Below are 25,832 nucleotides of genomic sequence, written 5' to 3'. Positions count from 1 at the left end.
ACTTAATAAAAATCATCCTTTATTTTACTATCATCAAAATTCAATTGATTATCTTTAAAAAAAAAATCGTGGAATAACAAAATAGGCCACTTATTCCAATTTAATTATGACATCTCTCTCTCTCTCTCTCTCTCTCTCTCTCTCTCTCTCTCTCTCTCTCTCTCTCTCTCTCTCTCTCTCTCTCTCTCTCTCTCTCTCTCTCTCTCTCTCTCTATATATATATATATATATATATATATATTATATATATATATATATATATATATGTTGGAAATTTTTAGAAGTTGATAAAAATTTATTATAAGTTATGAAATTGATGTATTTACCCTCATTAGTTATCATTAATATTTATTATCATTGATTTTAATTAATATTTGTTTTTATTAAATTTATATAGTAAACATCCAAAAGTATGGTAGATATATAAGGTAACCTTAAAATATTTATTATAGAAAATGAGTCCTAAATATGATATCATTATTAGATGTAGATAAATAAGACAAAAAAATATTTGAAATTCATAATAAGCTAACTATTTTGATTTAATATTTAAAGTCATTTTTAATTTTAGGTTGTGATATTAAGTTATTTTATCAAATATGTTTAATATACTTAATAACTTAAATTAAGTTATTAATTTACTTTAAGACATTAACTTAGGGATTATTTGGTAAAATTTAATATTTATTAGTTAAATTATATTTAAATTGTTGAGTTAAAACTTATTACTTAATTTTTACTTTTAAATATTAAGGTTGTTTGATAAAATTAATTTAAAGTTTATTTTAAATCATCAAATTGATATATTTATCCTCATAAATTATAATTAAAGTAAAAGAGGTTGAGTAAAAGAGGGTAAATAAGGATAAAAACGTAAAATAAATATATGAATTTAAGAATAAATTAATTGTTTTTAATTTTTACTTAAAGTTGTTTTTGAATTTAAGTTTTACTATTAAATTGTTTTACTAAATTTATTTAATAGCTTAAATTAAGTTATTAAGTCAGCTTGTTTACCAAACATTCACTTAATTTACCGAAGTTGATTATTTAACTTTCAATGCTAATTGGAGTATTGTTATGAAAATTATGAACACATGATCTAGGGCTATCACCTTTTAGGTATCTATGCTATTTTGAATAAACCCTTTAGTTGATTTGACTATGTGCGGTAGTGACTAGCTAGCATTATTATTTTGTGTTCCATTCTTGAATTTTATTTTTTATATTATCCCAATTTCATCATATCATATCTTACAAGATGTGCTCCAAGTCATTTTGTTGAAACTTGACTATATGGTGTTAGGGTGATGAAAAATAGTTGCCCACTAGGCCACTCATGGTCATGGACTCTTCATCCATCAGTCTAATTTTAAACATGTTTCACATTTTTCACAATTTTGTTTCATTAGAAAAAAAAAATAGCTTGTGGAAATTATGGAAATATATATGTTGATATGTGAGCCATGATGTAATAATTTAGTTTTTTATATATAAAAATTAAATAATTTAAAAATACATAAATTTAATTATATATATATATATATATATATATATATATATATATATATATATATATATATATATATTCATAATAAAAATAAATAAGAGAAGTTGTTTTTTAATGTTTTTTATTTCCTTCATTTGAGGGTAAAATGTGCTTCATCTAAAATGAGAAATGGTATTAAAATGGATAAGCCACAAAATGTTCTTCAATTATTATTATTTAATTACTTTTAAACAATTCTCTCCAACTAATCCAAATTTTCTTATTAATTTTTTTTTCTTTTATTGAAATTTAAATCTAAAGAACTTGTGGGTTTTTATAATGATAAAATAAAAAATAAAAAACCGATTAATGTTGTAAAATAAAATAATAAGGAGAAGAAAAGACAAGACAATAAACAAAGTATTCAAGGAAAAGTATAATAGAATATAAGAAGAGAATTATATGAATTTTCATTAGAGGTATCTCCCTTAGATGATTATCCACAAGTTTCCATAATTCGATAAATTCTCATAATTTATGACACTTCCCCTTGGATGATCATAATAATATGCCTCATTAAAACCTTATAATGAAAAAAACTTATAGAAAAAACCTTAGTGAAGGAAAAAGAGTACAATGTTATTTTTTATTACTATAACTGCCTCGTTAAAAACCTTACCAATAAAACCCAATAGGACAAAACTTGGATGAAGGAAAAAATAGTGCAATGTAGTGATATTCTAATCAATTAGCTCCCCTTCATGTTGACATAATTATATTTTCTCTAATAGCACAACATAGAGATCTTTGAATCGATGTATTCCAATGAGTTTCTTGAGTATTGCAATTGACAATGCCTTTATGAATAGATTTACTACATTGTTACTTGATCTTATTTGTTGAATAACAATTTCATCACTCTTCTAGAATTAATGAAAGTATAAGACTTAGACAATATATGCTTAATTCTATCACCTTTAATGTATCATTCTTTAATCTGTGAAATGCATGCAACATTATTAACTTGATAGCATTACATTTGATGGAGGGTAGTCCGCATGTTTCCATTACTTGCTTGATTGATCTCCACGATATTATCATACCACCATATATAAATACATACCTTATTTGAGTTTGAGCTTTGTGGGGGTTTGAAAGATAGTCAACATCTACATATTCAAGCAATTAAGATTTTGATTATTCAAAATAACATAAACCCATGTTATTGTAGTCAATGATGAAAATATCGGTAATCACGGATATATCGGATATATTGGAGATATATCGATGGATATTTTGGAAAAAAATATCGGTAAGCTTAAAATTGTTAAAAATTCATGAAAATGTAAGGAAAACCTCATAATAATATAATTAGGAGTATAATAGACATTTTAAAGTTATTTTATTGAAAATTTTGATATATGTATAACATGATTTATCATATTTGATAATAATATCGTATGTATCGATAAAAATATGAATTTTATAAGTGTACATTTATTATTAAATTACACCTAATATTATGATATTTGATTATAATATGTCTAATTTTAAAATATATATTAATATTAAAATATGATCCATTTAATTCAATTGTATTAAATAATATAAAATAAATTATGATATATATATAATTTTTTAATATTTAATTAATTATTAATGATATTAAAAACATTATGAAGAAAATTATATAATTTTTGGTAATTAATTAAAAGATTTTGCATTTAATTATAAAATAATTATAATTAATTTTCTCTTAAAAATATTCTTTTAATATTTACTTTATATAATGAGTTTAAGTATATATAAATTTAGTGCACATTATATATCAAAGGGCAAGTTAGCCTAGATGGCAAGAGGGTGAACCAGGTTCAAATCCCCTTGGAAGCAAAATGGGGGCACTTTAATATGGTACTTTTGGACCAATAGTTCTTCATTATTTTTTTTAGGACATAAAATGTCATTTTTCATTTCAAGTGAATGAACTATCATCAGAGAACTTAATGGATGTGATTTACATGTTGACTAATAAACTAATATTTCATTTGAAAAATACTGAATTTGTAGGCCAAGGAAAAAAAATTTGTTTTTCAGGATCTTTCATTTCAAATTTACTTTTCAAATAATCAACTATTTTTTTAAGTTCTTCAAGAGTTCCGACAAAATTCATTGTTCCACAATACTATAATAATTACAAATATTCAACATAATGAATATGCATAGACAAATAAGGTAATACATACAAACTTCTCACTTCAAATATTCATTGAAGTGATCGTACGACATGTATTTGGATTGCTTGATATAAGAATCTTTGTAGCTTAATTGAGTATATGCTATAACGTTTTGAATTAGTTGCTTCAGGCATTTGAAATCCTTCAGGGATTTTCATATATATATATGTCATTATCTAAAGATCCATGTAAATATGCAATAACGACATCCATGAGACGCAAATCCAGTCCTTGTAAGATTGTTAAAAAAATTAGATATATAAATATGATTGCATCCATCATGGAAAAACATGTTTCCTTATAATCAATACTAGGTTTCTGCGGGAAACTTTGAGCTATAAGTCACGTTTTATATCTCGTGATTTCATTTTTCTCATAGCATTTTCTTATAAATAATAATTTATATCCAACAAGTTTGACAACTTTAGGCGTTTAGACTACAAGTCCAAATACTTTTCATTTTTCTAATGATCTAATTTTTTCGGGATATATTCTTTCCATTTTAGCAAATTTTTTCTATGTTGACATTCATTCATAGTTTCTACTTTGGGATCCTCATCATTTTTTATGATGTCAATAGCTATTTGGAAAGAAAATATATTGTCAATGACAAGAGTATTTCAATCCTATTTTTCTCCATATATAAGTAAATAATTGAACTCTCATCAATATTAGGTACTTGTACCTTTTAAAGAGCTAATTGTAAAACATATGCCTCTCAAAAGGCTGCTTGTTTAAATTGTACCTCTTCAGGTGTTACTTGAGACTGATCAGTCATTTTAATAACTCACTTTATATGCAACTTCTTCAAGAATGCCACATTTCATATATATTTCCTTGTGTTTTCCTCTTCTAGGGAACGTGTTTGCCTTTTCAAGGTTTACCACGTTTCAAGCATGCCTTAGACTCATTATTTCATTGTCATTTAGGGACATCAACTCATTATTTAACTGTCATTCAGGGACATCAACTCGTTATTTAATCTTCTTTTAGGGATATCAACGCATTATTTAATTGTCTTTCAAGGACATCAATTCATATTGGAATATTCTAGGTTAATGAAAATTATTTTTGTCACTTTCTTTGCATCAATGAAAACATTTGGTAGTTGATTTGCAAGTTATTGCAAATAAATAATCTTTTAAACTTCCAGTTCACATTGATTAGTATGAGGATCAAGATAAGTCAAAGTCAATGCATTCCAAATAATTTCACGTTGTTATTCTAGAATTGGCTCTTTTCCCCCTAACGGCGAGAAAATTGTCTTATTAAAATGATAATCTGCACAACATGTCATTCTACCTTTTAAGCGTATAGATAGACTAGTCACTAAATAAAAACTTCTGGTTTTATAATGTACATCTATACGACCTTTCACCCTAGGGGACCAAGTTGGTCTTACAAGATTTTTCTGGATCTAACATCATATAAAATGTCATTCACATGGAATCAAATACTATTAGTGACATAGTATAAGCTCTTCTAAAGTCTTTAATCAGGTTTCTATCACCTGGTATGGTATTAATATTGTCTATCATCAATGTTGTGCAATTAATGAGACAAGAGTTTTATCAACAAGTTATAAAACATTGTCATAAAGACCTAACCTTTAGAGAGTTGAATAAATATTATCATAGAGAAATAGTTAAAATTAATTGAAAAATATTAGTCATCGATGATGATTTAACTTAATAAGTTGTGTAAAAATAATGAAAGTAACAAATTCAAGTTTTGCAAGGTTTGATATTATCTGAAAACTATGTATATAGAATAATATTAATAAAAAAATATTTCAATTATTATAATAAACTATTAATAAAATGCTTTAACAATATTTCAAGTAAATAATATCTAAAAATATAATAACCTAAAATTTATCAATTATAAATATGGTAAAAATGTATAAATATAAAATAGGAATTGAAATCTAATATATATTTCCTTTTCATATCTTTGGGCTATGATTATTTTATCATAGCAAAAATGTGCAAATTAATACATAACTTCAGACTATGAATTATTTTATGTAAATTTGTATATAGCTCCGGCTATGAACTTTCATTATGTAGATTTGTACATAGCTTCAAGTTATAAACATTTATTTATTTATTTTATAGTTTCTGATTATATAATATTGTCTATTATAACTTCTAATTATATCGTATAATTAAAAATAAATAATTAGAGATTATATAAATAACTTTTAGTTATGTATTTGTAATTTTGTAATTTTCCCTATAACTTTTGGTTATAGGGATTACACATATTTTTCATAACTTCTAATTATGAATTTACCTTATAATTTATAATTTATCTCATAACTTCTGGTTATAGAGATTGTACATATTTATGTATTCAAATAAAATAAGTGAAAATAGAGAGTCAAAAATAATAAAGTAGAAAATCATGATATAAATTTATCACAATCCTTTTTATGAGAAAGAAGAGAGAAGAGTCTTTCTATTTTTATGAAAAGAAGAGTCTTTCAGAGAAAATAACGTCTTTGTATTTATTTGACTAGAAAAAAATATTTATATTTCTTTTGTAGAGACTATTAATGTTGATAATGTGTTATAAAATAAAAAAATAAGGAGAGACGAGAGAATAACAAAAATATTCAAAGAAAAGTAGAATAGAATGTAGGAAGAAAACGATATGAATTTTCATTAAAAGTATTTTCCTGAGTTACAAAAAGATATACATCAATATGGATGATCATCCATAAATTCATAATTTGATAAATTCTCATATTTTATAACAATTAAAAATATAATTAAAAGTTAAAATTTTAAAAATGATTAAAAATATAATCAAAACTTAAGATATAAAAATAAAAAATAATAATTAAAAATATAACTAAATCTTAAAATATAAAAATAAAATATTGATTTTAACAAAAAAATTAATCTCAAAGATGAAAACTCTATCACTCAAAATATTTCAATTGTTTTCTTATTTGAAAACTAAAATTTAAATATATAAGATTTTAGTAAACTGCATCCTTTCTTCACTTTTTTTTTTAATTAATTAATTAATTAATTTATAAACTTAGCATCTTAATTTTGTATATCATGTGGTTTTTAATATCCCTCCAAAATCTCTTAAACCCTAACTTTACTCCTTCTGTCTTTTAGCTGCTGCTCGTGCGTTGGATCTTGGGTAGCAGCTGAAGACGAAAGCAATGGAAGAGGATTTCCTATCATCTGTACGATCGGTAGTCTTCAAAGAATCAAATTCCCTGGAAGGGGTACGCACTAAGATCGAGGGCTATGATTTCAATGCAGGCGTTGATTATTCTCAGCTTCTCAAATCCATGGTCTCCACCGGCTTCCAAGCCTCCAATCTCGGCGACGCCATCCAAGTCGTTAATCAAATGGTTAGTTTTTCACTTAAAACACTTAAAACTACTCAACTAATTGGGGGATGGATTGATTTTATTTGATTTTTCTTCTATGGTCTGTATTTTTTGTTAATTTTTTTGTTAATGGGGTGAAGCTAGACTGGAGGCTTTCTGATGAGAGTCCGGCGGAGGATTGCAGCGAGGAGGAGAGGGATGAAAAGTATAGAAAATCGGTGAAGTGCAAAGTGTTTCTGGGTTTCACTTCCAATCTGATTTCGTCGGGTGTGAGAGATACAGTGCGATATCTTACTGAGCATCATATGGTGAGTTTTGCTTTGGAGATGGCTTTCCAGAAAGGATGTGATTTTTTTGACTTTCTATGTTTGATTCTAGAACATTTATCAAAAGATAAAGACTTCATCTTTTGTGTATATATACTGTAAATAATGTAGAGGCGAAAATGGGCATTAGTTTTAATAGTTTATATGAATGAATTGTGCTCAAATAATTGGCATGTCAAATAAGTTTTGCTTCTTATGGGCTTGCAGTATCATATTTTTCCAGTGAAAGAGGCACCTTGGCTTTGATTTATGGTTTGCAATCTTTTTAGGTTAATCTCAAATGTTTTAAGGTGCTAATTTTGAATGTTTTTCATAATACTGGGGCACCAGCTCACACAAGATAATGGGATGTTAGGGAACCTCTATCCTGTACTAAAGACTAAGTCGACTCACTGATGAGCTCTATATAGGAATGGGCTATTAGGCTATGTTTGGTCCCAGAAAATTTGAGGGAAAATACAAGGGAAAGAAAATAGAGATGAAAAGTAGAAAAAGTGAAAGAAAAGAAAATAAAAAATAGATAGAAAGTCAATAAATTATTTTAGGTACCTCTTCAAACTTATTTCACTTATTTTCCTCCATTGTATAAAGATTACATAATTTCAAAATGCATAGATTTCTAATTAATTATAAATATATTTGGCTTTCTTTCGTATTTGTCATGGTGAAACCAAACACGAGAAAACAAGTTTTCTTAGCATTTTTTTCTTTCCTTGGTACTTTCCGACAACCAAACATAGCTTTAAGGAACTTTGAGTCAGTAAAAGAACACAGAGCAAAGACCAAGCCAATGCACCGATCACAAAGTTGTCTTGGTTTACGGATGTGAGTTGGAGAACACCCAGGACACCTTAAAGTAAGAGGTTAAAAATAAGGCTTTCCTACGTCAATTCCTTTGGAAGAAATTGGATAAGGCTTTTACTCGCTTTGACATTATTTAATATAAATTTAATTCTTATTATTGCAACTCTTCATCAATATGGCTTCTAGGTCATGACGCATGAAAGGTTTTTGGCAGTTTGCTGTCATATTATTACATTTTTGCTTTGTTTTCAACTCCATTACTTGAACTTCAGGATTGTTACTTTTAATATAACTGCAGGTTAATTGTTCGTTGTTAATGTTGGACTTTGTGGATTGATTATCTATGTAGACCGTGGTTGCTGTTTTTTCTGCCTCCATGCCGTTCGTTTGGCCTTTTGGCTTCTTCATATACATCATGTGTACCTTCATGCTTTTCTTTTGTTGATAGTACAACCTTTACTTATATATTAAAAAAAAATCATTTCAGGTTGATGTGGTGGTTACAACAGCTGGTGGCATAGAAGAGGATCTTATTAAATGCCTTGCACCCACATACAAAGGTGATTTTTATCTATCCGGTACTCATTTACGCTCAAAAGGATTGAACCGCATTGGTAACTTGTTGGTTCCCAATGACAACTACTGCAAATTTGAGGATTGGATTATTCCGATCTTTGACCAGATGTTGAAGGAGCAAACTTCGGAGGTATTTCAATTTTCCTTTTATCATGATTCTATGAATACTTAGTGGTTGTTGTCTTGTCATAAATACTCTTCTTGTTAGAATTGGTTTTCCATCTAGTCAGCTTGTTGTTACATGGTTTTAGTACATCCCTGATATGTACCCTTGAACTTTAATTGTCATATCTTTAACCATGCTTTGAAAATGAAGTCATAGGATACCTATCATGTTATATTAGATGTTAATATACTATGTTTTATAAAAGGAATATGATGACTTATCAAAAAAATAAATAAAAATAAAAGGAATATGATGACTCATGATGTTTTCTTCTTGATGTATACAAGTTCTGTTGAACCGTATCATTTTAGCTTTACATTATCTTACTTGAGTTTGCTTGAGGTTACTTGTGCTCATATTAGTAGCATATTTAAGCATTGCTCGGCTGCACATGAATCTTGAATATTTAACCTTGAGTTTGCTTGAGTCTCTCATTCTCTCTTTCATTGTTTTTAATGTTCACTTTATTTGTGTGACTGGAGCCAGTTGATCAACCTGTTTGTTAGTAACTGGTTCACTCTGCTGGTCTTGTCCAAGTTTGACAACATTGCAATGAAGAGATCCCCCTGAGTCATGCAGTGCTCTAGAAAACATTGCCCTGTCTTCCATCTTACATTTTTTTCTGTTTGTTTTACAGAATGTATTGTGGACACCTTCTAAGGTAATTGCTCGCTTGGGAAAAGAAATCAATAATGAGAGTTCATACCTTTATTGGGCATACAAGGTAAATGTTTACCAGGTTGAGCTTAATTTTATGCACACAAGTCGAATTTATTTTTTTATTCTATTGATAGACAAACAAAAAATAGGTATTGATAAAAAGTCTAGCAAAAAGTGTACCCCAAGTATAGCATTTGCAATGGACGTTGAACAACAAAGAAACAAGAAGAGAGAAATGACAAAAACAACTCCCTCCCCCTACTTATAGTCCAACCAATCAACCAAAACTGCAATACACAAGCCAGAATTTACCCTCCATGGTATATAAAGTGATCCATACCTTCAATGTGAATTTAAGACAAGTGTTTAAACATGTCAAGCTTAATTTTTATAGACAAGCATAAATTTTTCTTTCAATATGGATTAGTTACATTGCTATGGTGCAGTCATGATTATCTTGTTATCAATTTTTTTTTTCCATTTTTTTTATTAGTATTATTAATGAAAGTTTTTTAGTGATATACATTTCTTCTACATGCTATGGTAATGTTACATATAATGCTAGTTTTGTACTTAGTGGATGGGAACTGCGATATTAGGTGATTTTTGTTCCCTAGGTGGAACTGTGGATCCAATTCCTAGCTAGAAATTCAGAATGTTGTAAGACCAATGGCATTCTTATGCCAAATTCTTACTTTCATCATGATATAACTTTGAATTAATCGGAAAGAAAGCAAAGTTCTCAAGCACCTCAAAATTTTCATTTGAAACTTGGTTCATAATATGGGAAAGGAAAAGAAAGGTGTTTAAATAGTGGAGTTTACTAGTATGATCTCACATGGAGGAAAAGTTCCTGACAGTATATATGTAGTGGGCTTCTCTCTACTGTATTTACCTGTTTTAAAGTCCTGAGGATATCAATCCATAATGCATAATATCTATATGAGAGGGAAGGATCAGCAAGCTTAAAACCACATGCATTTGCCAAACTGTTATAAAAAACCTCACTTGGAATCTCAGAGACCATTTACAGCATGCAAGCTACCAACCGGTAAAGGGATGACGTCCACTATATCTTTTGCAGGAGCCTTATGGGGAAATGTTGAACTTTCTTCTAGAAATTTGACATAATTGTGAGATGTTGGCTGGCCATGAATCCACTGAGACAAATACAGAGCATTCGGAGGGTTCTCATTCTTTCCGGACCCCCCGGTAAAGTGATGGCTAGGATCATCTTTTGGTACATAAGATGCATCATTAATACTCCCACCAAAAGAAAATGACATCAACTGCAGAGGATTCTCATGCCCACTTTGTTCTTCCATATTACCCATGGCAAAAGCATCTCATGCCCACTTTGAAGATTCTGAATTAGCGGATCAAGCTATTTTACGGTCTTTTTTGTACATGTTCTCATATTGGGTTAGGGTGCATGTAAATTGTGCTTTATGGTCCATTTTCGATTCATTGATTGGTTGGGTTGTAAGTAAGGGTTTTTTTTGTTTTTTCTCTCCCTTTGGCCCAGTTGCCTTGTATACTCCGTGTATACTGTCAGGTTTACTTTAGGCTTTCTAATACAATTGCTTTTACTTATCAAAAAAAATCTATATGAGAGGGAGTATATTATTCGAAACACTATGAGAGTTGAACCTTGAACTCAGTATGGGATGTGGAGTGACTGTTCTGATTAGCACCACAATCTCATCAGAACACAATGAGGACTTTGTGCCTGTGTTGGGGGCAAGTTATTTCAATATCACAGATAAGTTCCTGATATATAGTAAGATTCTTTTAACTATGTGGACTTTTTCTAAAAATCAAGCTTTCCTTGACCCAACACGGACAATATCAATATCTACATGGGTAATTAATGTGTTTGAATTGTTCTATCAAAAAATATCTACACAGGAGGGATTGAGCCATTACATTACCAGAAAAAAGTTCTAAAGAGCTACATTCAGACGGTTTTATAGAAATATACCTCCTCAATAGTTATGTATCCTGTTGTCCCTTTTCAGAATGCTATTCCTTTCTAACTTTAACTTGATAAACACCTAGTTTACGCCATATTTATGATATTCTTTTGGTTACACTTTTCAGAACAATATTCCAGTCTTCTGCCCGGGTTTAACCGATGGCTCATTAGGGGACATGTTATACTTCCATTCCTTCCGCAATCCTGGTCTGATCATTGACATAGTGCAAGGTAACCGTTTCCTCTGTCTATGTCCTTGCTGACCAATATATAACTGCTTTGGCACATGAAACTACAATTGGTCACTCTTTGAACAGATATTAGGGCCATGAATGGTGAAGCTGTCCATGCAAATCCTAGAAAGACTGGAATGATAATTCTTGGAGGGGGCATGCCCAAGCATCACATTTGTAATGCCAATATGATGCGTAATGGTGCTGATTATGCTGTCTTCATCAACACAGCACAAGAGTTTGATGGAAGTGATTCTGGAGCTCGCCCTGATGAGGCTGTGTCATGGGGGAAAATACGGGGTTCTGCCATGACTGTTAAGGTTTAAACTCATTTATCCCTTGTTTTTGCTTTATCAAATAACCTTCTGTTTCCTTGCATTTACCAGTTGTATTGTTCTGGTCTCAGATAATTCCTCATATACTCTTTAATCAGACATAAGAGGAAAAACTATGGTTCTGATTCTTTTTCCTGTTTTTGGATGGTTTCAACCAGGTACATTGTGATGCAACTATTGCTTTTCCCCTTCTGGTTGCAGAAACATTTGCTGCAAAGATAAGCAAGCCTCTTTGAAATGAAACCCAATACGGATTTTTGCTGGAGTATAGATTCAGTTTAACATAACAGCAAGCTATCACTAAACACGCCAAAGCAGTTAAAACTGGTTGGTGCTGTAACTTGCATCACAATTGTCATGATTTATTGTGTGGAACTCTTTCTAATCTTCTTCCAGATTAGCCTCTTCTGGATTTTCTCCAGGTGAAGGCAATCTTTCTGGAGTCATTTTTATCATAATTACTCTCAGAAGAAGCCTTAGCATTCATTGAATCAGCATATTATTATGTGTATTAATAAAATATAAGGAGATTAGTATCTAACAGTTGGGTTCTGTTTGGGGGCATAGATTCATTTTCCCCACTTCATTATATCATCCATCCTTTGCAGTATGGGATCCAACCCATGGCTGAAAGCACCACTTTCACTTTTCAATTATGCAAGTGTTGATATAATCCCTGCATTTTTCTTTTTGGTTTACCTATCTAATTTCAATTTTATGTCCTAATATAAAATCCTAAGTCGAGATATGTGATTATGGATCATGATTATATGAAGGTAAAAATCAACCTCTTGATGAAAGGGACAATGGAAGTGGACAATGCCCACCCCATTTTAATATTTTAATAAATGAAACAAAGTAATGTTGTTAGATGTCGAGATCAAGATTTATAGTAATAATGTTTGTTAGGTTAGATTGATAACTCAAACTTTATAGCCAATCTTTACCTAGTCAAAGTGACATTTATACGATCCTTACCTAACTAGTGCTTGTGTCAAACCAAGGGGCGTTTGTGTTATGTTTGGATACAAATTAGTTGTTAGACAATAATTTTCAATGAATGAAGCCATTGTCCAATCCTTCAGCGTAGAAACATTTTCTGGGTTTTTTTCTTTTTTTTTTTCTTTTGAATTTAATCAAAATATCCCCATTATACCCCGAACAAATATTCCCCTCATGATCTCCTAAACGAAAATTTAAGACAATAAAAAATATTTCTTTGTTTTTAATTGTCCATAAAAAAAAAAAAATCAAAGGAAAGAAAATTACATTTTTTGGTACCAAAAAATTGTTTTTGAATTTAGTACAATAGGAGAAATATTTGTTTAATTAATCTTTTGAAATATCCATATGAACCACATGTTAAAACTAAAATATTTATATATTATATTTGCCCTTTTTTATTTGAAGCAAATCCAGGGAGTAGGTTGATTTGTGCTTTGGAAAGCTAAAGAAATAGACATTCTTTGTTTTCTGTGAGCATATATTTTGTGTTAATTCATGCAAATTGGTGATATATCACATCCTTTAAGGACATTCATAATATTGGCATGAACTTCAGTTTCTTATATCTGTGTTTTGTATATGAAAAGTTGATTGTATTATAATTTGACTGGTTATGCCTGTAGAAAATTTTATGCTTAGAATGTTGGAGGAAACCAAAGAGAGAATCAACTAAGAAACAAGAGAGAGAATCAACTAACATATTTCCATTTGTTGCATACTGTGAGTTGAGCCGAAAAGTTTATTGTTAGTTATTACTCTTTTTCAAGTTATTACTACTTTTCAGTTGGATGTAACTCCTTTTATTTTTTTTATTTTGGGTTTTAACAAACTTAAAATTCAGTAATTCCATATTTTGGTTTTTTAGCTTCATTGAAATCCATTAATTCCATATTTTTATATTTTACCTTGAAATTGGTGTATTAATAAGTTGCTTATGTAAAGCTTGTTCTCATACCCTTTCTTTTTAACTTTAAAAGCAAGTTATTAAATTTTTTATAATGAATAATGTAATTTTAAATAATTATTTTATTGTAGATCATACTTCACCTTATTAAGTTTTTGGTAATGAAAATATGAGATTATTTTTATTTTTTCAATTTTTTTTCTTGATTTTTTTTTTTAACTACATATGATACATAAGCCTCACAATTTCTCTAGATTATTTTTTGTTTTATTACTTATGACAAAATAACGTTCAACTTCAAATGACTAATTCGACTTTTCTCATAAAATATTTTTTCATCTCTTTTATTGAAATTAAAACCAAATAAAGAATTTGTTAGTTTTTACCATGATAAAATAGAAAATGAAAAATGATTAAAAAATTAATTATAACTTAAAAAATAAAAACAAAATATTGATTCCAACAACAAATTAGTCTCTTTCTCAAAATCTATCTTTCTTTTTTTTTTCTTTTTTTTTTATTCCTATGTATATATTTTTTTTCTAAATATTAAAAATTTTTGAAACAAAATCTAATTCTATAAGTGAAAGTATTTCAATTATATCTAGATATTAGTTCTTTAGAAAACTAAAATTAAAAATTAAATTTAAATATCTAATATCTCAGTAAAAATGTATCATTTCTTTGTACTTGTCTTCTTTGCTCTCTCATACCTTTGTTTACTTATTTATTTATTTATTTATCATGAATTATTTATCTTATTTTTATTTCTCTAAATAAATTTTAATACTTAATTTTCTCTTTTTATTTTTCATAAACTTATTATTTTAATTGGTATATTATTTAGCTTTTACTTTTCAAAAGAGTCATAAAGTTTTCAATTGCAACTCTATAAAAGATCTTACTTATAACTTTAAAAAATCAACAATCATGAAAAAAGTATCGTAGATGAAGAAGATAAAATAAAATATAAGTATCAATGGAATGATGAACTTTCACTTTTATTTTATATTTTTAATTTTATATTCATAATAAGAAACCAATATTCTTTTTAGATTATTAGTTTTTATTTTATATTTTGTTTTAATTATATTTATTTTATTATTGATAGTAAAGAGAAAAATAGATGAGGTATCTAAATAGAAACCACATTGAATTAATGACATGTTGTGTTGGACTATTAACCAATCGTTTTTACCCTCATAATTATCTTTTTTATGACCAATCACCAAACTTTATTTAGGTGAGATTGGAAAGTGGAATGTGTTTATATAATTAAGAGGACGTGAATATGTGTCAATCATTTTTTCCTCTAAGATAATAATAATAATTATAAATTATAAAATACAAAATATATTTTTTGATATTTCTTTTGCACTATTTAAAGAAATTTTAAATATAATATTGCAAATGATAATCCCAAATAATATATTTGAAAATAGTAATTTTTTTCATAATATTCATCTATTTTTTACGGATTGGAGACACACTGCTATTTGCTTTCGGAAACTCAATTATTTTTTATTTGTATGCAACCTTCTACAGGTTTCGAAATAGACGGGTGTTTTAATGCAAGATGGTCATCATCTTTGTACATGCACTACAACAAAGATTCTCACAACTATCAGCACTAAATGGTGATTGATACTGTATGCAACCTTCTACATGCTTTGAAATAGACAGGTGCTTTAATGCAAAATGGTCATCACCTTCGTACATGCACTACTTCACATCCCCGGAAATTTCCTATAACGAAGATTCTCACAACTCTCAGCACTCACTAAGTGTATATAGTGAGTTATATAGATGCATTCAAAAAAACTTATGAATCTAAAACAGAAAAAGAAACCGAAAGTTTCCTACAACGAAGATTCTCACAACTCTTAGCACTCAATGGTGACTAAGTGTATATAGTGAGTTATATATATGCATTTAAAAAAACTTATGAATCTAAAGCAGAAAAAGAAATACATCGATTATATAACTATCCATAAAATCTAACTTTGAGCTATAAAGTTTAAATATTATACTCCAATCAACATCAATATATTGACTTTCTCCAAAATATTGTCAATATAGATATAAACCCTACTCCGAATCACTAGTTGGATAGAAGAGTAAGTACAAAGTAACAAGTTTCATATGGAATATGATTCAATTGAAACTAAAAAGTTGGAGGTAAGGGAATAAATATATGCCCCACATAGACAAGCAACATGCAATTATGCAGGAGAAGGGTAACAAATAAGAGAATCGATCATATTAATTATCATGTAAAGATCATAAATGAGTATATGCATCATAAATAATCATGATATCAAAAAGTTCTCCATTGAAAGGCTTTCCATAATTTTTCAAATTTTCAACAAATCATGTTTATTAAAATGTTATTTCGACTACTTTTGAGGGTTAGTAGGTAAAAATTTATGTGATGTATCAAAAAATAAAGGCATTCTTTAAGATAGTTTAATTAGTATTAAACAAAATATACCATATGAAATTAATGAATTACATAATTTGTTTAATGAAGTAGATTATGATTGTATATTGGAATTGAAAGTAAAAATAAATATTTTATTTTTATTCCTATTTCTGCAAGAGTGAATGAGGTGATTCTAATATAATGTTTGAATAATTATTTATTTCCATTTTAATGTTTTGATAGCAAAGATAATAATAAAAAAAAAGAAATAAGTTAATAATAATACCTTCACATACAATTTTAAATAAATATGAACCATAAAAGTTATAAAACCTAAAAAGTCAACCATAAAAGTAAAATAGCTAATGGAGATCAATTGAAATCCTAAAAAACTAGAATCATTTTTTATTTTATTCTTATTATCATTTAAATTAACTAATAGGTAATATTTCCAAAACCACACTATCTTTTAAAAATTCACGCGATTCTCATATAGATATATTTACTTTTAATAACTCGTATGAATTTATATTATATCTTTTAAAATCATTTTTAAAATTTGAGATAGTTAAAAAAAATTTTAATACCACATTTTTTTTTAAAAGTCATTATCTTTTAATGGTAAAATCCAAAGATTTCTTGTATTGAACATGAAATTCACGTATCCCAATGAGCACTAAGAAAATCATTTTTTTTATTTGGTTAATATACAAAATAAAAATAAATAAATATAATTAAAATTAGTTAAAAATTTTTACATTTTACAATTATTTAACCTTTATACATAAGAGGAAAATAAATAAAATAAGTTTAAAAAATCATATAAGTTTGATAATACCAAATAATAAAAATATTTAAAAATTATTATTATTATTTTAATATCACCCTATCTTGATATTTCATGAAAAGGACATTTAGAATTGTTTCTTGGAAACTCCCTTCCATGCTTCCTTATAGAAGGTCCCCTAACATTGGGAATCTTTCAACTTTTGAAAAAAATCGACTTATTGGAAGACTCTTGGACCAACGTGCCACCTCTACACTCTAATTAATTGGCGTTAATAAGGCAAAGAAGACTTTATTGTGTTCATATTCTCATGAAAATAAACAATTAAATAATAAGTCAAATTATAGAATCCTCCGACCAACAAAGTCTGGTGTTTTGGTAAAAACTTGAAAATGGAGCAAAAGATGTTTGAATCTTTTACTTGGAAGGTATCAGAGTTCACACCTAAATTGGAAATCAACCCCACTAAGGTGTTTATACCATATGGTATTAGCACCTAAGCAAACCATCCTTAGTAATAATTAGTCTATTTTAAAAATAATTTTTATTAAAAATAAAAATAATTATATATTTTTAAAATTTTTATAGGATTACAAAAAATATGAAGGAAAAAAAAAATGAAAAGTCACGGCTGTGGATTGTCCACTAATGACAAAACAACCCACACCGAGAGATCGTATGACTCGACCAAATCCGACGGCTCGTAACAACGAATTACACAACAGAAAAGGGAGGGTGCGCCACAGAGAATCCACAAGTCCCACACGTAAAGCAACCCTTCCAAAGCGCTCAAGTGGAGCGTGGACTACACTTTCCAACACCCCTACGCGGTCTAGAAGAATCGTGTCAAACACTGAAACCAGCCGCCTCCAAGTCTCCACCCCGCGCCTCTCTATATATGTCGTTCAGGTAATTACAACAAACCCACTTCCCATCTCGCTGTTTTCATTCATTGATTCAGTCGAAACTCTGAATGAAGATGGAGCAGATGAAGAAGAACGGAAATGGAAAGGAAGAGAAGGAAGAAATCGAATTTCCTGTGCACAGCCAAGTCAGGAAAATCAAGCAAGAGTCCGAGAATTGGTCGCCGGAACTACCAGAGGTGAGGCCTGTCATCACCCGGCAGCTCTCTCGATCGCCGTTGGGACCTGCCGGCCTACTCATCTCCGTCGGCCACACCTAGAGGATGGATATTCACACAGTGATGATATATGACTCTGCTTCTTAGATTTTGCTTCGTAAATACTGTATGTGAATATATAATCTTCAATCTTGGATTGGGGTGAATGGGTTTTTCCCATGATTTCTGAGTTTTCAATTATCGGCTTCCTGAGCTTTCTCCGGAAATTTTGATTTTTTTTTTTCCTCTCATCATCACAGTCGAAAATTTGAGTTTTACAGGTGTTGCTAGTAAATTTTCTTGCATATATTTTCATCAGAATTAAAACATAAGAAATAGATTTTATAATTTCTGAATCTGGAATTTAAATGAAGCTTAAATGCCATGGCAATTTTTTTAAAGTTAAAAAAGATTACTTTTAGAAAATTGTTGAAATTTAACATTTTAATTCAGCCAATTTTCTCCATATATTCCCATCTATTATTAGATGGGTTGTGGAATTATTAAATAGGTAAAAAAAAAAAAAAAATTCTAATGTTTTCCATATATCATCCGGAAGCTCAAACCTTGACAATATGTAAGAAGCTTCTATGTAGGTGGGAATCCGCCCCCTAAAGGGAAGTTTAGGAGTGAAATGATTTAAATCTAAAAAAAAAAAAAAGTTTCTTAATCCTAGATGGAAGTTAGGTTTGACTAAATTTGAAGATTTGGAGTGTAGTTGTGATCGATGTTATTGATTAAAATATAAAAATATATTTAATAAGGAGATAAATTAAAAACAAAAATAATAAAAAAGTAAACAACAAGATCTCTATGTTATCATTAGGGATAATAATGGATTAGTTTTTTCAAGGGTGACAAAGGGAAAAAAGATATAAAATTTTATTTTATTCTTTCGTACATACAACAGTAGAAAAAAAATAAAATTTTAATTAGTGATGCAATTTGGACCGTGGGCTCACCATATCTGACTTGTACAATTAATTGAAAATTTGGGCTAGATCAAGATTCAAGCGATTTGTAATTTAATATTTTTATGATATTATAATTTTCTTACCTTCTATAACAATACTTATTTTATTATCTTTTTTAAAATTTTAAAGAAAAAAAGTTTAATTGTAATTGAATCATGTATTATTTAATTTTGTTAGAAAGATAGATAAATTTATTTTTTTTCATTTTTTTATTATTATCTTAAAATATTATATAATTTTTTTAAAAATTTGAATAGGTTAAAATTTAATATAAAATACCCAACATGATTTGAATTATGCAACTAAGTCAATCGAACTCTAACCTAATTTTAATTCAAATTTGAAAAAATGAGTTTGAATTGAATATTTTTTAAGTTAGATTTGGATTGAATATTTTTTAAGTTGGGTTTAACTTCCATAAACATAAGTCCATCATCCACCTCGTTATTCAAGAAAATACATAACAAAAATTATTTTGCTTGATTTTTTATACAAAAAACATAAAAATAAAATAAAATTAATACTTCAAAATATTTCTAAAACAAGATTAATTTTAATCGATAATTGAAATTAGCTTAAGATACATAATTGAAACACAAATAAAATTTGTGATGCTCATCGCCTATTAGCGGATAAAGGGTTTTTAAAAGTCATGTAAAATATTTGGTGTATGACCACATTTTTCTACTAAAAGGATTTTAAACCTATATAAAAAATCAAATAAAATCATCAACACCCAAATTTCTAGCAAAAAGCACACTATTATTTCTTCATAAATAATTTTCATATCAAAAGATTCAACATTGCAGTTATTAGTTCATGTGGAAATGGACTCAAACGGGCAAAAACCAAATGGCAGAGCTACCAACCCGCCTGTTGAGTTAGCAGTGACTTCATGAACTCTGATGCGTAAGGACGGCCTAAGAGAATAAGATTGATAATGGGAATGTTAGGACTATTTCAAAACAGTTTTTAATTAAAACATACAGGGCTTGTTTGGCTCCTATTTTCAAGAACTTTTTTTTTTTTTTTTTTCCTGTTCTTGAAAACAAAAAACTCAAAAAACTTGTTTTCTTTTTTTGTGTTTTCTGTGTTTTCAAAAACCATTTTTTTAATAAAAATAAAAAGATGTTTTTATTGTTTTTTCACTGTTAAAATAATAGATTATTTTTCGTGTTTTCTCTTTCTTCTTTTTGTATTTTCTTTCTTTTTATGTTTTATAGTTGTTTTTTGGTATTTCCACAAAGGTGAGTTTCACATAACCACCATACTTCCACCCGCAAACCCTTTTTTCAAATTATAACTGGTATAAAAGTTTCAAAATTGAATAATTTTTTTAAATTTAAATAAATTATGCATATTAAAATTATTTATATATTTATAATATCAAGTTAATGGAAGAAAACACATTATTAATTAAAAAAAACTTTCAAATATGTTTTTTATTTTACTTATTCTAAAATTTTTTTTTATTAACTCAATTAAGCATGTTTTTATTTTTATCTTTTAGAATAAAAATTATTTTTCAGAATTCAGTTCCAAACATAATTTTTTTTTTTTCTGAAAATACAAAAAATTGTGCTTAAAAACTGTTCTCAAAAATTGTTTCCACGACAGTTTTCAAAAATAGCAACGAAAGAGACCCGTACCTTCTTATTAGCATCGTGATCATCTTTGGTTACTTATAATATTTGATGCTTATTCTTGTTTTATGTTGTTGACATGTTATGTGATCATCACAAACAAGTTTGATATGAACTCATGACCTCATCAGGTGCAGGCCACCACATAATTATTTGGTTTGGAGGTCATTGTTACTGTAGAAGTAGTGTAATTTTCAAATAAAACCCCATGGATAATGGCAGTCAAAATACTCCATTTGCTTTTCTCTGTGGAAGGTGAAGGGTGCACAAGCCTTGACTGGGTCTTTTTCTGAATATCTTTCCAGAAGAGATTGGGGGATTCTGCCCTTGGAACCCTTCCACTAGCAGTGATTTCATCCCTTGATTATTTCGCACAGTTCGTCGGTCCATGATCTAAGCGTGTTAATATCATCCCAACATCAGCATGATCAAATTTTAATACGACTTGGCAGTTCAATCCTATAAAAAGATGGATCCAAAGGGTTAATCAGACACTTATCCATCGAAGCATCTGAGAAGAAGAAGAAGAAGAAGAAGAAGGAAAGGGGCCCGAGCCATGGCTTTGCGTTTGATCCTCCTCCTGCAACTTGCAGTACTGGTATGGGAGTTAGAAGTTGCCGCTGAACTAGCTCTGCCGGGCTGTGCCAGCCACTGCGGCAATATCAGCATCCCATATCCATTTGGGACTACCCCAGAATGCTACCTAAACCAAGATTTCTTCATCAATTGCAACTCCACCCATCAAGCTCTTCTGACGGACAGTAACATAGATGTTCTATCGATTTCAGTTTCGGGTCAATTGCGAGTTCTTTCGTATGTGGCTCGAGACTGTTACAACAAATCCGGGCAAAGAGTCGCCAACAACGATCCATGGATGACACTGGCGAAGTTCCCCATCTCCCATACTCGGAACAAGTTCATGACAGTGGGCTGCGACACCTACGCTTTCATTAAAGGCTCAAGTGGGAAAAGATACAAGACTGGCTGCTTATCACTGTGTGAGAGCAAAGATAGTGTTATCAACGGGTCTTGCTCGGGGATCGGCTGTTGCCAGACCACAATCCCTGTAAATGCAACAAGCATTGATATCAGTGTGGGCAGCTACGACAGCTACACAGGTGTGTGGGAATTTAATCCATGCGGCTTCGCTTTTGTGGCTGAAGATGGCTATTTCAACTTCTCTTCCGCAGACCTCCTTGATTTACAGAACAAAACCCAGGTTCCTACAGTGCTTGATTGGAGTATAGGAGATGAGAAATGCGGCCAAGCAAAGGAGAATGGAACAAGTTACGCCTGCAAGGACAATAGCTACTGTTATGACCCAGACAATGGTCCTGGGTATAGGTGCAATTGCTCAGAGGGATATGAAGGAAACCCCTATCTCTTAAATGGTTGCAAGGGTACTATATCTTAATCCTTCATCACTTGTTTCTTCCATTTGATCTGATAATTGGATATTGTTCATAGGAATCTTTTGTTTTTTGTCTTCAGATATCGATGAGTGTGAGGTTGATAACCCCTGCAATGTAACACATACATGCCGGAATTTACAAGGGAGTTTTAGTTGTTTTTGCCCGGCTGGGTACGAAGGTGATGGATTTAAAATTGGCACAGGCTGCAGTCTCATGCCTAGCTCAGAGTCGAAGTTTCCTTTGGTTAATGTTGCCTTAGGTAAGTATCTTGTTTAATTACAGATTCTGCAGCTTAAACTTCTTGAAAATTGATAATCTGACATGATGTCATGCCCAAAACTATGGTTTGTATGAAGGCTTCAATGCATTTATTTTGTTTGTGGGTGAGGGCTTCGATTATTTACTTTTGGGGTTTGGTTGTTTGTGTGGAGGATTTAGGGTTAGAAAATTTTGGTATTTCGATTCTTGATATTCCACCTTAGAACTTGTCAATCTTATTCATATTCACCTTTGACTTTTCTCTTTCCATAGGCTTAAAAAATAAAAAATAAAAAATAAAAAAGTCTGATTTTTCTCCATCCAAAGTCTTGGAAAAAAAAAAGGTCTTCACTTGTGCAAATCAAACTAGAATTTGACTAATTCCACTTAAAACCAAGTCATTAAATAGACCTTTTCCCTTCTTTATTTTATTTTTAATTAATGTATAACATGGAAATGTATGGACATATTTGTAATTTATTTAGACTTAGGTGGTGTATATTTTTTTTTATTACTTAATTCTAAATAGAACTTAAAATTAAATAGTATTTAATATTATTAAGTATTAGGTTATTTATTTTTTAATATTTATTTCTATTAACAAATTACTTTTAGCATTTAGAAAAAAAATACTAAACCAATAAAAAGTGAAAAACAAACAAAGTAAAATTGAAAATAAGTTACTTTCAGTACAAAGTTAAAAAAACAAATAACACCTTAATGTATTTACTTCACACAAGTCCATTAAAAAGATCATGTACTAATGTTACAATTTTATTTTATTTTATTTACAGGTATCAGCATAAGTCTTTTAGTTTTACTTTTGGTGAGTTCTTGGTTGTATTGGGGATTTAGGCAACGAAAGCTTATCAAATTGAAAGAGAAATTCTTTGAGCAAAATGGTGGTATCATGCTACAACAACTACTCTCTAAGCACGAAGGATTTGCTGAAGCAACTAAAATATTTACTACAGAAGACCTTAAGAAAGCAACAAACAACTATGATGAAAGAAGAGTTTTAGGTCGTGGAGGTCAAGGAACAGTTTATAAAGGAATATTGGCAGATAATAGAGTTGTTGCAGTTAAAAAGTCCAAAATAATGGACCAAAGCCAAGTTGAGCAGTTCATTAATGAAGTGATTATCCTCTCCCAAGTCAATCATAGAAATGTGGTAAAGCTATTAGGATGTTGTTTAGAGACGGAAGTTCCTTTATTAGTCTATGAATTTGTGATTAATGGAACCCTTTATGATCATCTACACAACCAAGATCAGACATACTCTATTTCATGGGAAACTCGCTTACGAATAGCAACTGAAACGGCTGGAGCCCTTTGGTATTTACACTCTGCTGCTTCAACTCCGATTATCCATAGAGATGTGAAGTCTACTAACATCCTTTTAGACAACAATTATACTGCCAAGGTATCCGATTTTGGAGCTTCAAGATTGATACCTCTAGATCAAGCTCAATTGACGACACTGGTACAAGGGACTCTTGGATACTTAGATCCTGAGTACTTTCACTCGAGTCAATTAACCGAAAAGAGTGATGTTTATAGTTTTGGGGTTGTTCTTGTGGAATTACTAACAGGTAAAAAGGCACTTTCCTTTGATAGACTTGAAGAAGAGAGAAATTTAGCAATGTTCTTTGTTTCTTCAATGAAAGACGATCGCTTGTTTGAAATTCTTGATGATAGAGTTTTGAATGAGGGAAACACTAATCATCTGAAGGAAGTTGCTATCTTAGCAAAGAGGTGTTTGATGGTAAAAGGAGAGGAAAGGCCTACTATGAAGGAAGTTGCGATGGAACTAGAGGGATTTAGAATATTAGAAACACATCCTTGGGTGAACAATAATTCAAATCCAGAAGAAACTGAATACTTGATTGGTCAACCACAAGATGCTTATAAAGGTGATAACAGTAGCAACATAATAGGATATGATAGCATAAGAGATCAAGTCATGGTGGACTTTAATGGTGGGCGGTGATGGTTTAATTTGCGTACACATGTGTAATTATTTTGTAATAGCAATTTTTTTTTTTTTGTAACAAATATATGAATTATTAAGCATTAAATAAAACAAATTCTTAGTATGTTGATTAGTAGTTTTGTATAAACTTAATGAACATTCTACTCCAAAACTACTGATGTTTTATTTTAAATAACACATAAGTTTATTAAAATTCTAATTATCAAGACAAATGAAAATTTTTAAAAATAGGTTTGATTAAGAAAAGTGAAAACTTTTGTTAAAAAATAAAATTTGTAAAATCTTGTTTGATTTTAAGATTCCACGTACCTAACAAAAAAATTGTGAAAAGAATATAATAATTTTTTTTTATAATATACACATACAAGTAATGTGAGGTGCTGCAATTGCTAGGACACTAAAATTGTCTACTTCAACTAACCACACAGCGTCCAATCTCCCAAACACACGAACATACCATACAAATGTATTCTATTAATTATGTAGACATATAAGAGTTACAACCTAGATCATCATCCTCCTAATTAAAAAGAAATATGAAATGGCAGACAATAGTTTTCCAGTTAAAATTATAAAAGTCATGTTTGGTACATGGGAAAGCATATTTTGATTTCATTGTTATTTCTTTTTTAACATGAATGAATTGAATTTGGGCTAAATTTTTCAATGAAAAATTAACTTGATATCAAAATTGAAGGTAATTAAATATGATTTAATATTTTTTAAAGCATATGTAATATCTTTTTTTTTTTTAATTATAAAAAAAAACACTGTGGATAGATACGAAGTGTTTAAAAATATTTTTTAAAATTGTTTTCAAAAGCATTTTTAAACATACGGGGTTACCTTATAATTAATTATTATTCCCTTCAGGTATTTTTAATATTGGGTTATTTGATTAAAAGAGTTTTTAATAATGCAATTTTTTTAATTTGACCTCCTACTTTTTTCTACCTCATTTGGATGAAAATATATTCATTATTTTCTTGTAAAAGTAACCCTACATGGGAATAATTAGATTCATAATTTGGAAATTATTTCATCCTATTAACCGAATTTTTTTTTAATATTTAATACTTATGATCTTGTTTTACGTTGTTAAGAGGTTATGTAACCACATACAAACAAGTTTGATAAGGACTCGTGGCCTCACCAAGTGCC

At 29.3% G+C, this 25,832-nt stretch overlaps 2 protein-coding genes across 2 annotated transcripts; both read left to right on the top strand.

Annotated features, from left to right (window-relative positions):
• Positions 1 to 6,839: 6,839 nt before the first annotated feature.
• On the top strand, positions 6,840 to 12,694 carry LOC117904856 (deoxyhypusine synthase). Its single transcript, XM_034817646.1, has 7 exons — positions 6,840 to 7,099; positions 7,219 to 7,386; positions 8,696 to 8,914; positions 9,588 to 9,674; positions 11,711 to 11,816; positions 11,903 to 12,138; positions 12,312 to 12,694. Exons 1-7 carry the CDS (start codon positions 6,905 to 6,907, stop codon positions 12,387 to 12,389), a joined length of 1,089 nt encoding a protein of 362 aa, XP_034673537.1. The 5' UTR covers positions 6,840 to 6,904; the 3' UTR covers positions 12,390 to 12,694.
• An 8,870-nt stretch (positions 12,695 to 21,564) lies between these two features.
• LOC117904209 (putative wall-associated receptor kinase-like 16) lies at positions 21,565 to 24,704 on the top strand. The gene is made up of 3 exons (XM_034816718.1): positions 21,565 to 22,408; positions 22,500 to 22,679; positions 23,473 to 24,704. The coding sequence occupies exons 1-3, from the start codon at positions 21,565 to 21,567 to the stop codon at positions 24,666 to 24,668; spliced, it is 2,220 nt and encodes a 739-aa protein (XP_034672609.1). The 3' UTR covers positions 24,669 to 24,704.
• Positions 24,705 to 25,832: the final 1,128 nt, after the last annotated feature.

Source organism: Vitis riparia, chromosome 17, assembly GCF_004353265.1.
Source record: "Vitis riparia cultivar Riparia Gloire de Montpellier isolate 1030 chromosome 17, EGFV_Vit.rip_1.0, whole genome shotgun sequence".
Lineage (NCBI taxonomy): Eukaryota > Viridiplantae > Streptophyta > Magnoliopsida > Vitales > Vitaceae > Vitis > Vitis riparia.
The sequence above is the reverse complement of the archived record's forward strand: the minus strand, read 5'-3'. Positions and strand labels throughout refer to the sequence as shown.

What these genes read in the sequence shown, in the direction of transcription:
- LOC117904856 (XM_034817646.1), top strand. Translation starts at nt 6,905, where the DNA reads ATGGAAGAGGATTTCCTATCATCTGTACGATCGGTAGTCTTCAAAGAA. An exon ending in ATCTTACTGAGCATCATATG is followed by an intron (nt 7,387 to 8,695) that starts GTGAGTTTTGCT and finishes AAATCATTTCAG; the next exon opens with GTTGATGTGGTGGTTACAAC. An exon ending in TGAAGGAGCAAACTTCGGAG is followed by an intron (nt 8,915 to 9,587) that starts GTATTTCAATTT and finishes TTTGTTTTACAG; the next exon opens with AATGTATTGTGGACACCTTC.
- LOC117904209 (XM_034816718.1), top strand. Translation starts at nt 21,565, where the DNA reads ATGGCTTTGCGTTTGATCCTCCTCCTGCAACTTGCAGTACTGGTATGG. An exon ending in TCTCTTAAATGGTTGCAAGG is followed by an intron (nt 22,409 to 22,499) that starts GTACTATATCTT and finishes TTTTGTCTTCAG; the next exon opens with ATATCGATGAGTGTGAGGTT. An exon ending in TTTGGTTAATGTTGCCTTAG is followed by an intron (nt 22,680 to 23,472) that starts GTAAGTATCTTG and finishes TTTTATTTACAG; the next exon opens with GTATCAGCATAAGTCTTTTA.